Source organism: Pantherophis guttatus, chromosome 1 (assembly GCF_059756535.1).
Source record: "Pantherophis guttatus breed Tessera chromosome 1, ASM5975653v1, whole genome shotgun sequence".
NCBI classification, from domain to species: Eukaryota; Metazoa; Chordata; class Lepidosauria; order Squamata; family Colubridae; genus Pantherophis; species Pantherophis guttatus.
Genome location: NC_142063.1, coordinates 320,996,868 through 321,009,658, shown reverse-complemented (window position 1 = coordinate 321,009,658; position 12,791 = coordinate 320,996,868). Strand labels below are relative to the sequence as shown.

Here is a 12,791-nt window from a genome sequence, read left to right as displayed (position 1 = left end):
TCTCGGTAAAAGCAGCTGCAGCGTCGGGCAGCTCTCAGTTCGTAGTTATTTTTGCTGGTGTTCCTGTTGCCTGAAATAAATGGTTGTTTTACTTCACTACGATTGTCCTGCCTCTCTGTTCGTGTCCGGACTTAACGCTGGTGACCTGCCGCAGTGCTATGCTATCCCATTTAGCCACGTTTTCTACGCTGCATGCATACGTGCAAGATGTGTGCACGAGCAAAGCGCATCCATGGAAGGCCATGTGCATGTGCTCACATTTTCGGTGTGCGGCGAACCAGTAATAAAATCATGTGAAACCCACCTCTGAAACTGGGGGAATATAAAAGAATCCTAAATGAGAAAAAAGAGGGTTTATTAGCAAAGACAAAAGTGCTGTTCTAGGGGTTGACTGATACTTTCATTTCCCATAAGTCTTTTGAGAATGGCACTATGAGAGGCCAAGCTTTGCCCTATTCCCATTGTTATGCCCTTTGAGGTGAGCAGACTCAGGAAACAAGAATGAGTTGGATGAGAACTTAGAACTAAGGAGAAATTTCCTGACAGTGAGAACAATAAACCAAGCGAATAACTTGCCTTCGAAAGTTATGAGTGCTTCATCACTGGAGGCTTTTAAGAAGAGACTTGACAGACATTTGTCTGAAATGGTAGGGTCTCCTGCTTGAACAGGGGGTTGGACTAGAAAACCTCCAAACTCTGATGTTCTATGTTCTGCAAAGATCTAGAATGTAGTAACATACATTTTGAGGGTGGGGGCCACTGGGTGGGCTACACTCAGTGTATAAGACACACCTAAATTTTCACCCCCTTTTAGGGGGGGGAAAGGTGCATCTTATACTGCCTGTCAGCAGGCAGCAGAAGTAGCCCATAGTACTGCACTCTAACCACTGCACCACCACGGCTGTATTAAGGAAGAGCCTTAATAGAGTCTCGGGTCTCAGGAAATGTCCTTCATTTGGTCCCTTGTGCAGTGCCTGCCAAGCAAATGTATGTCCTCTATTATTCTTTTGTATCTGCCTGGCTTCTTGCCTAAGCAGATTTTATTATGGTTCTTATTATTATTGATTCTTTTCATTTAAAAAACTGGGAAGGTAGCAGGCTGCAAAGCAAAATGGATCTTGTTTTTCCAGTACCAAGAGGAGAGTCTTTGAGCCCTATTCTTCTAAAGTAAAGTGGGTAAAGGCAGTGTGTTTTGTTTAGGTTTGTTTAGGTTTGTGCTCATCTGTTTCCCCCCAAAAAGTACAAAGGTTAAATGAGGAGACTGATCACTGAGGTCATTCTGGAGTGGGCTATACAAGGGTGTGGTGGGAGTAACTTTAGTTATAATTTGGTTTAAGGGGTGTTTTGTGTTTGTTCATTCCCATCATGGTAGCCATTTTGTAAAAATGGCTGTAACAAGCTGTCAAAATTCCAAATATGCCTACCAACGCAAAAGTGTAGGAACCTCTATTAATTAAGCATAGTTTCTATGGTAGAATATATACATTTAAAGTACAGGTAGTCGTCAACTAAAAAATCATTTATTTAGCAACCACTCAAAGTTATAATGGCACTGAAAAAAGTGACATGACCAGTCCACACTTACAACAGTCATAGAATTCCATGGTCACATAATCAAAATCTGTACCATGGCAACTGTAGTGCATTTGTGACAGCTGTAGCATCCCAGGGATATGTGAGAGCTACGTACGACTTTCCCAACTGGCTTCCCTCAAGCAACGACAACAGAGGAAGCTGAATTCACTTAACAACTACACGAGTCACTAAAAACCTGTAGTGATTCGCTTAACAACTGTGGTCGTAAAGAAGAAGGTCATAAAATCAGTTGTGACTCACTTAACATCCTGTTTAGCAGTGGAAATTCTGGTCCTATTTGTGGTCACAAGCCAAGGACTACCTATACTTGCAAATGTGCATACAAACATAGAGTATCCATATAAAGGTTCATTTGCACTAATTCATGAATATTGTCATAACATTGCCAAATAGGACACTCTTTGCTGCCCATCTTACATACTGTGTAAGTGTGAGGATTTGTAGCTGTGAAATGGGGTGAGGTGGGGCTAATTTGAAACCCAGAGCTTTGATTCCTTTCTCCAATTATCCGTAGTCCATTAATAGCAATTTGTGGCTACTTGTAAAACAAATTGCTCTCCCTGGTTCAGACGTGGTGGCTAGCTAGATTACCTGCCTTTGAATGTGGCTAATAATTTTTCTCCTACAAAAATCTGTGAATTGTAAGACCCGACAAGGGAAGGATGTGGAAAAGAAAGAGAGGGAAGGCTAATAAGAGAGGGTGGTTGATCAATTGGGAAACAAAAGAGATGAAAAAAACGGCCTTTTGTGAACCAAGAAGACATAAAATGTATGAGCAGCTGACAGAAACAGTTCTGAGGAAAAAACAAAGGGGGAAAATCTTAGGAAGTGGGGAGAAAGTGGAACAAAGACCAATACATTATGTGCCTAAAAGACAGTCTGTGCTATAAGGGGTTGAGGAAGGAAGACATATTTGATAAATCTTGGCTCCATCTCTCTCTGCCTCTGAGCATCATTTTCCTGTCTGAAAACTTCTGGAGGAAGTTTTACAGTGGCAAAGTTTTTCTTCGGATGCAAGTGCTTATAAATAAGTGCATGTCGACATACAGAAGACTTCTCAGAACCAACTGGGAGTGTGACATACAAAAGTGTGAACAAAAGTAAATGTGTAAATGGGAATATTTAGGTAACCAGGTGCAAAAGAGCACAGGGTTCTTACAACTTTAACAGTGGTCCAAGCACAAAATCAGAAATTTCTGCAGCTGCAATGAAAAAAACAAAGTTAACTCCAAAATAGAGTCTTAAAATACAGAATGGAGAATGCAAATTTCAATTGGAAGAAAGCAATGTTAGCACAAGTAATATAATGCATATCAACTCAAAGTAACCTAACTTTAAAATATCCATGGATGAATCTTGAGCTTGGTAAGCATGGCATGACAGAAGCATATAAGGCATGGTTTGGAGGAAGAACATAGCAATAGCAATAGCACTTAGATTTATATATCATCTCACAGTGCTTTACAGCCCCATCTAAGCGGTTTACAGAGTCAGCATATTGCCCCCAACAATCTGGGTCCTCATTTTACCCACCTCAGAAGGCTGGAAGGCTGAGTTAACCTTGCGCTGGTCAGGATCGAACTCCTGGCTGTGGGCAAAGTTACCCTGCAATACTGCATTCTAACCACTGCACGACCACAGCTCAATATGACGACATGATATTGGAAGATTAATGGTAGGAGATGCAGGGTAGAAAACTGGAAATTCATCACATTATAAATTAGATTGTAGCATTCACTGCCAGAAGATATAGCATTGGTCACAGTTTGTGCTCAGTCCTTGCTTGTTTAAGCACAGTTATTTAAACTGGCTATGTTTGCCTAGTTCATATTTATTTATTTATTTATTTATTTATTTATTTATTTATTTATTTATTTATTTATTTATTTATTTATTTATTTGTTTTTCATCTTTCTATGCTGCCCAACTCTCCGAGGACTCTGGGTGGCTTACAATATGGCACACTAAGTCTAAATGCTAACTTACAACAAGAGTGGCAGGGTTCAAATGGCAAACTAGTTCAAAATTAAGCAGTAATTTTGCATGATGTTCAGTGGTGGGTTGCTACCAGTTCTCTTCGGCTCTTACGAACCGGTAGTGGAAATGTTGAGTAGTTTGGAGAACCGGTAAATACCACCTCTGCCTGGCCCCGCTCCCAATCTATTTGCTGCCTCCCGAGTCCCAGCTGATCGGCTAGAAGGAAAAAAACTGTTTAAACTCTTGCCGTGGCACTTCAAAGGGCCGCCCTACAGCTGATCAGCGGTAAAAGGCAGTGTGTTGGTAGACCGGTGCGCTCCAAAAACAAATGGGTAGACTGGAATGCTCCAAAAACAAATGGCTAGACCGGTATGGCTCTGCAAGCAGTTAAAAGCCTGATAGACCAGTACCTCTGCTAAATCCTGAAGAATTGTCACATGACCATCAAGCCACGCCCACAGAACCGGTAGTAAAACATTTTAGAACCTGATGATGTTGACTCTATTCTGCCTGTGTGCGCTTCTATACATGAGTTCAGGAGAGAAAGACAGGAAATGTGAAGCAGTCCTCAAGTTCACAGTAGGATGTAAGCCCAAAGCCAGTAAATTATTGAGTGATGTAGAACTGTGCAGAGAGCAGATTTTTAAAGCGATGATATTGGCCCATATCGTGGCCTCTCTTGCTTCCTAGAATGGAAGTCCATCTTTGTTATTATATATATAGCCAAAGCCGTAAATGGCTACCTAGGATAGGAGCAGAGTCTCAGCTGCAAAGTTTTCAGAATGATAGGCAGGTTTGTTTCAATTGATTTTAGTGTGATTTCCCTAGAGCTTGTTTTCTCCTCTGAACCACTTTGACCTCAGAAGATTGCCTAGAGATTGAAAGGAAGGGGGGGGGAGACCCAGCAAAGCAGCACCATCCAAAAGGCCTCAAACTCTTAATTTTGTCTACTTCTTGTCCCTTGTTTTTTCTTTCCCCTGGGAAGTCATCTTCAGCAAGTGAGATTGTAGGGAAGGCAAACCAGAGGATTGATGAAATTTACTTTGTAGAGCCACTGGAGACCCCAGAGGGCAGCCTGAATTTCAACCCACTGGTGTCCTCTGCTGGAGAAAGTTACTTGAGAGAGAAAAAACTGGGCTAGGTTGGGAAAAATGGATGGCTTTTTTCTTTTTTTGTTTCTTTTGTTTTTTTTAAACAAAAGTTTTTTATTTTTTATATTCAAACAACCAAACACTACACAATCAATTAGCATACTTCATTTTATCCCCACCCAACCCCCCCTCCCCCATTCCCCCCCCCCCGACTTCCCAGAGCAAAAACAGGATATAGCATTTAACAAACATAAGCTAAAATATGCTAACTATTACAGAATTCAAAACTCTCTCACACTTGTTAACTCCCCTTTTAAAAATTATACTTCAACCTTCCTTTTATAAATTCTCTTATCACATTTCACATTTATAAAAAAAAGAAAAAAAAACCATAATCTTATTTTAAACATTTTAAAATCTCTTAATACATTAACAGAACATTCTCTAAAATATAAGTTTCAAAACTTTCAAAAAGTTATCCATTAGATTTTAAGTTATCCACCTTTAAACTTCAATACTTTAAAACTACAATAAAATTCAGAAGGTTATCCAACTTTAATTAAATCTTTTAACATCATGAGACAATCTCCAAAATATGACCAGTCTTTCTTTCTTTCTATATTTTTTCCAGTCCTTCTTCAATAATACTTTCTTCTTCAGCATTGCTCCTCCCCCTGCTTTTATTTTCAAAAAATTTTGGGTTTGAAATTGTAGATGGTGTGTCTTTGGAATTCATTCTCTCCTTGGGGTTGTTTCCTTTAATTTGAAGCCCCCATTTCGACTCTTCTTGCATTTGTAGTCCATCAGTTCGTTCCTTATATATTGATTCTGTCTGTAGAGCCAAAACTTGTCAAAATATTTATCAACCTGCAGTAAAGAGTCTTCTTGCTGTTTCTCAATTAATTGAATGGAAGCCTCTTCCAGAACCTCTGTGTTCGGTATAATAACCTCCATTTTAGCCCCAACAATGTCTCTTTTATCCACCAAAGGCACATTATCCTGATTAATTTCTTCCTCTTTTCCATCCAGCAAGTCATTATTATCCCCCAATTTAAAATCTTGAATAGTTCTTTTAATTATCTGTTTTATCTCAACAGTAAAAGATTTAAAAAAATCTTTTAAGTCCTTCGCAGTCACTACTTGTAAATTTGCTGACTCATATAATCCATCTTTAATTTCAGCCATTTTTCAATTGTCTCTTTATGTTTGTATTAATTCGGCTATCAGGTCATTAACTCTAATTATTTCCACACAAATTAAAGATGTAAGTTAGTTAAAATCAATACCATTTCCACTTTAAATCTTTTTCTTGAATAACCCGATAGCTTTAACAATGTTACTGATGTTAACAAGGACTTTCACTTATAAGTTTCATTTTCATGCCCTAAGGCGCCATCTTTCCCTTTTTAAACGGAGTTAACATACAATACTTGCATTTTTAGTTTCCTGGATTAACTCTGTCAGCATCCAGCATCCAAAATCCAAATTCTTTATAATCTTTCTAGTTGCTTTGCTGGTGTGGTTGCAACGCTTCGGTCTGCTTATTTTTAAGCAGACTCGTCCCGGCTCCGGAGTTATAAAGGGCTTACAGGGAGCTCTCACCCTGCAAACCCCAGGCTTAAAAAAAAAAAGCCTGGGGGTCTAGGGGAGCTCTACCCAGACCCTTCTGCTCTTCTCTCCCCCTTTTCCCTGGGGGAGAGTTTTTAAGTCGCTAGACAGCTGATTTTCGCTGTTCTAGCGGCTATACGGAGTCATGGGGCTGGAGCTCCTAAAAGAAGCTCCGTCGGCGTTTCGCGGAGCCACCAGAAGTCAATGGCTTTTTTCTATCATGTACTGTGTGAAGAATTGGGATCTCAAAAACATTGCCCATCAGTTACTTACATTGTCACCTAGCATCTTGCACCTGGGACTCATCCACTCTGGAAGAATGCTAGATATGAATCATCTTAGGGGATGGTACCTTAGGATCTTGCCTTTCTGGCAACTGCAAACTCAGTGATGAGTTTATCTTGGGTTGGGACCTTGCCTTTCTAACAACTGTAAACTCAATGAAACTGTAAAGCCAATGATGGAACAATGCAACAGGCCAAGGACATTCCCCACATTCTTACAGAAGCTTGGCAGTAGATCAAAGGTCATGTCTCAGATCTGCAGGTGTTCATATTGCTGAAGCGGATGTTCCTGAACCTGAACAAAACCTGAAACTAGGAGCATCCATGCCTGGGCCAAAATAAGCCAAGCGCATGGCTATGACTATGCAATTGAAACTCTGGCCTCTTTTACATATTTTGCACATATAATATGCATAAAAATTGGTAGGACTTCAATCCTACAGTCAAAGCCCACCACCTTGACTTATTTTTGTTTACTGCCTCCTGAGGATTACTCTGTTTGAATCAATAGTTGAAAAATCCCATCGGAAATAAAACATCAAATGAATATTAAAACTGAATTATCAGTTCAAAGTAAATATTCCTGGTGCTTGTTAGATACTTCTAAATTGGAGTTAAAATTAGTCAGTTATGAGTGATTGAATTTTCCTTTCTCTTTTCTCAAAGACACAACCCTATGAACCTTCAGCATTATTTGTGTTTCAAATTCTGTTGAGAACCATTCTTTTTTTTTCTTCTTTCTTTCTTTCTTTCTTTCTTTCTTTCTTTCTTTCTTTCTTTCTTTCTTTCTTTCTTTCTTTCTTTCTTTTTTTTTTTGCTTCTTTTTATTTCTTAAATCAATCATATAGTGATCTGACCAAGTCAGGGATCTTATGTTAAATGAAGTTGATGTTATTCTTTTATAGCCAATCAAATTTTGCTGAACCAAGGTTAAATGAAGATAAGAAAGTAGATATTTTTTATAAACAGACTTACAAAGTAATTCTATTTTATAACACAAGAAATCACAAACTAGCTGACAACAACTTTGGCTAACTTTTGGCTCCCTTCTTATGGGGTTAATTTATGGTGCAGTGTATCATGAGACTCCAGTAAATGGGTTTGTTCAATTAAAATTGTTCAGATAACTGTGGGTAAGCATAGCAAGCAAGCACAGCCATTGTTGAAAATATGAGCAGTTTGGACTTTGCTGTAATAAAATAATGTTATGGTAAAATTAGCCTGAAGTTGAACTGTAATGACTCTAATGTGGCATCCTGTTTAAAATATCTCCAAAGTGCCCTCATGATAATCAGTCTGGAGGCTGGTGACGTACAAATAAGCAAAGTTTTTTTTAACTGAATCAAATAGTTCAATATCAAGTAATGATGCATATGAATTCCAGCAATTTAAAGTCTCCCTCATTTATCTGTGAGACATAATCACATCAAAAACTCACAGATGAATGCCTGTTCTGAAATCTGCACACTGAATCAGGTCGGGTTTATGAATCTATAGCCTGCTTTGTTTGTTCCTTTTATTGCTCTTGTATCCTAAATGCAGATTGCTCTAAAAAGGCTGTCCTGTCCTGTATTTATATGAACACCCCTCTTCCCAAAGTGACTCTGAGTATCCAACAAATGTTAAGAAAAACCCAGTATAAGTGTTAAAAAACCCTCAATTCATAACCCAAACAAAAAAAGTAGCTAGTACTGGGGCTGAAGATAACTATTTTATGAGCAAATCCATCATGCAATATGATGATAGCAACACCAAGATAAGATTCAAGGATAGTAAAATAGCCTTCCTCAAGATCTCTTGGATTCCCAAAGATTTATGGAAATTGATGTCCAACAAATCGGAAAGTCACCAAGCTGGAGAAAGCTGCAGTTGTTCTGCCCCAGCTTTGGATTCCCAGAGAATGTGACATACACCAAGCGTCGCAAACACTGTTTAATTCCAAACAAACCCCTTTCAAGAATGCAAAGGGTCCTTATCAAAGTTATTAAGAACAAAGTCCAACAAAGGTTGGCAATCAGTCCAGAAAATCAGATATGAGAAGTTGCTCGCTCTCCAAGATGCTCTGTAGTAATGAGACGTTGTTTCTAGCAAGAAAGCACTAGCTGCGTGTGATTTAAATAGGCTAAGGGAGTGGCCAATTATCCTCAAGCCCCACTCTCGAGTAGATCTCCTCCTCCTGAGTAGCCACTCCTGCCTTTTGGCAGCCCTGCGTGCCCGGCATTGAGGAGAGGCTCCTCCACTTCGCTCTCTCCACTTGAAGGGGCCTCTGGAGGTTCTGAAGGCCCTGGCTAAGTCTCTGCCTCTGGCATCACATTCTCTTCAGCCTCCTTGCTGTCTGACGCGAGCGCCAGCTGCGCAGGCTGCTGGCGCGACACCACACCAGCCTCCTCCTCGTCGGGATCAGCCATGATCCGCGCAGGCCACTGGTGGGCCACAACAGCAGTAGAAGTTGTGGTGCTTCAGATTGACTCAAGGCAATGTGTTCCAGTGGGATGAGCATATATTCAGTTGTTTGTCTTCAGTTAGCCTTGGATAAGTGCAATGGCATCAGCAGGGTTAATGAGTATGTGGGGGCGGCATTAGCAACTAGGTGGCTAGGTTCATTTAGTGCACCAAATCTTAAATCAGGCTAAGAAAACACAGCATCTATGCTTGCATCACATGCTGTACCGAAACCAACCAACCACATTATGCTTTCACTTGACCAAAGGATTTATCATGTTGATCTATCTTGTTGAATGATTTATTCTGCTGATAGTCCCAAGGGTGCTTTTTCAAAAAGAAAGTTTTTTCAAACTTTCAAAAGAAAGTTTTTTTTCTTTTGAAGATGTTTCGCTTCTTCAAAACATCTTAAAAAGAAAAAAAGTCCACTTGCCTCCTGAAAAAAGCACCTTTGGGACAACCATGACCTGGATGATTGAGAATCTCTACAGACGTTTAGCTATACAATTTGGGATGGACACCCTTTGAATGGTGTGGGAGTAGGAATGGATTTCCAGAGGAAAAATTGCAGACTACAGGAACCAGGAGCACCACTCAGGTGACCCTGAGGACACAGATAAACCTCCAGGTGCTTCAACGACCCTCTGAAAGGATGCAGATTACCATCTGTCTGCAAGGAATAAAAATCCTTCCATTCCCCACCATCCTGTCAGAGCTGAAGAAGCTTCTTGGATGAGAAGTGAAACGTCTTCAAAAGAAAAAACAACCATGGATGACTGAGAATCTCTACAGACTTTTATCCTGTTGATACTGCACACTCCAAGCAAACCACCTGGTGGCAGTTAAGAACTTAAAACAATGATATTATCAATAAAATCCAATGAAATAAATCAGAATGAAATAAATCTTGAAAATATGCCAAATAAAATCATCAATAACATCAACACCCAAAACAGCACAACATAAAAAGCTTCAAACATTAAAAATATAAAACCAAATAATTATGTGTAAATCAAGCCCCTAGATATCAGGCCCTCTGCAGCTTCCCCAAATGAAATATTGGTGGCTGATAGAACTCAGTAAACCATAACCCAGATTACAGGTAATCCTCATAAAGTGACTGCCTCATTTAGCAACCATTGGCAATTACAATAATGATGAAAAAATAATTCTGTGATTAGTCCTCACATTTTCAACTTTTGCAGATTGTAAAGCAAAGTAAAGGTGAAGTAAGATAATAAGCATAGTGAGAGTTTTGTTTAATGACTGCTTCATTTAATGACTGAGATGCCAGTACCAATTGTGATCACTAAACAAGAATTACCTGAAATATGAGTTTATGCAACATATTAAGGAAGAAAAAAGTTGATCTGGATTCTTTTAAAAAGGCTACCTTAGTATGTTGTATATATATAATTACGGTAGTCCTCGACTTATGACCACAATTGAGCCCAACATTTCTGTTGTTAAGTGAGACATTTGTTAAATGAATTTTGCTCCATTTTACAACCTTTCCTGCCACAAATATTAAGTGAATCACTGCAGCTGATAAGTTACCGGTAGTAACCCAGTTGTTAAGTGAATATGGCTTCCCCATTTAATTTGCTTGGCAGAAGTTCACAAAAGATGATCACATGACTTTGGAACACAGCAAAGGTCAAAAATATGAACCAGTTGCCAAGCATCTGAATTTTGATCACATGATTATGGGGATGCTGCAAAGGTCGTAACTTTGAAAAACAGTCATAAGTCACATTTTTTCGTTGTAACTTTGAACAGTCACTAAATGAACTGTTGTAACTACCTGTATTGAATGTAGCTTGGTTAAATTGAACACAGACTATGCATTACAATTTTAACTCATGGTCCAGGGCAGTGGTGAAATGTAAAATTTGTTACTACCTTTTCTATGGGCGCGGCTTGGTGGTGGTGGTGGTAATATGACTGAGTGGGCGTGGCTAACCTTTTTTTTTAAACCATTTTTTCTACAACCTCTTTGGCTGAAGAGGTTGTAAAAAAAATGCTTTTTAAAGCCTCTGACGATCCCAGCTGACTTGTCTGATCGGCAGAGGCTTTTTTTTCCTTTTAAAAACATTTTTTCTATAACCTCTTCAGACGAAGTGGTTGTAGAAAAAATGCTTTTAAAAGCCTCTGATGATCCCAGCTGAGCCGCGCGATCATCAGAGGCTTTTTTTTTTTACTTTCAAAAGCATTTTTTCGGCCAAAGAGCTTGTAGAAAAAATGCTTTTAAAAATAATTTAAAAAGCCTTTGATGATTGCAGGGCTCAGCTGGGCAATAGTGGAGGGGGGGGGCAGGGATTTTTGCTAGCAGTTCTCCGAACCACCCGCCTCCATCACTACCAGATTGAGCGATCCGGTCCGAACTGGGAGCATTTCACCCCTGGCCCAGGGTCTACCTAACTCAGGTTCTACCAGTTGGGCAGGTTGACAGATATTGCTTCTTTTGTGGTGGATGCATGTAAGCAACTTACAGTAAAAAAGAACTCTTCAAATGTACTGTGATAAATGGGCTGAATCCCAGATTCAACCAGATCCCTTGCTTTCCCCCTGGCAGGTGGTAGCCATGACACTGTTGACAGCTTCGGGGGAAATCCTGGAGTGCTCTGAAACTGTGAATCCTGAACTCTTCCGAGCGGCCTGTGTACATCTGGGTTGTTTGGGCATCATTCTCACAATCACTTTCCAATGTGTCGCAGAATTCTACCTGCAAGAAACCACCTTCCCTTCTACACTCAAGGAGGTAAGCTCAGATGCTGCATTTGGGAAGTACAATTTAAGACCATTTTGAGAGGCACATGATGTGTCTGCGTGACCAAGTTGCCATTTGATATTTTAATGTCTCAGAAGAATCAAAGCTGCTAGAAAAATTCTACCAGCATGCAGTGGTAATTAGTTAACAAAATATTCTTTTTCTATGCACAGCAGTCTCAGTTAATCTAATTTGTTAGGAAATCTTCTAAGCTAAGTAGGAAGATTAAGTTTCTTTTCAGAGAGTATCTGGAAATTATTTCTTAGTATCGAAAATGTGTGCGCGCATTCCCCAGGTATGTCAAAGATTTTATCTCTTCTTTTCCCACTGATAGGAAAGAACAATATATATTCAACATATTTATACTTGGAAAATTCCACACTCCCAAGTTATCTTCCATAAAACAAATTTCTGACAGACTTTGGTTACAGTACAAATGTACCCTTCTAACAATGCTTTATTTTATATCAAGATTCTTGTCTTGTTTGCTTCTAAGATAAATGGGAGCTGTTCACTCTCCATTTATTTATTCAACCTATATGCTGAATATATATTAAAGAAAGATGGATTGGAAGAACATGAGCATGGATTTAATATTGGAGGAAGAAACATCAATAACTTGCAATACACTGATGACACTAAACATGTAGCCCAAAATGCAAACTCTAGTAATAAAAGTTAAGAAGCAAAGTGAAAAATGGGACTAAAATTAAATATAAAGACCAAACTAATGACAACAGGTAGAACAACTTATCAATAACACTTTGCACTTATATACCACTTCATAGTGCTTTACAGCCCTCTCTAAGCAGTTGACGGAGTCAGAATATTGCCCCAACAATCTGGGTCCCCGTTTTACCAACCTCAGAAGGATGGAAGGCTGAATCAACCTTGAGCCGGTGAAGATCAAACACCTGACAGTGGGCAGAGTCAGCCTGCAATTTGTTACTTAGAATTGACAATGGAGATATCAGAGTGTTGGATAGCTTCTGCCTTTCAGGCATTAATAGTAAGCAAGCAGTC

The 12,791-nt window shown here is 39.4% G+C and overlaps 1 protein-coding gene across 1 annotated transcript in view; it reads left to right on the top strand.

The window, feature by feature from the left end:
* The window catches only part of LOC117667687 (L-gulonolactone oxidase-like), a 40,248-nt gene that overhangs the window by 8,440 nt on the left and 19,017 nt on the right, over nucleotides 1-12,791 (top strand). Inside the window, exon 6 of the mRNA XM_034421243.3 lies at nucleotides 11,574-11,759. Within this exon, the coding sequence (XP_034277134.2) occupies nucleotides 11,574-11,759 (186 nt within the window). The remainder of the gene's footprint in view (nucleotides 1-11,573; nucleotides 11,760-12,791) is intronic.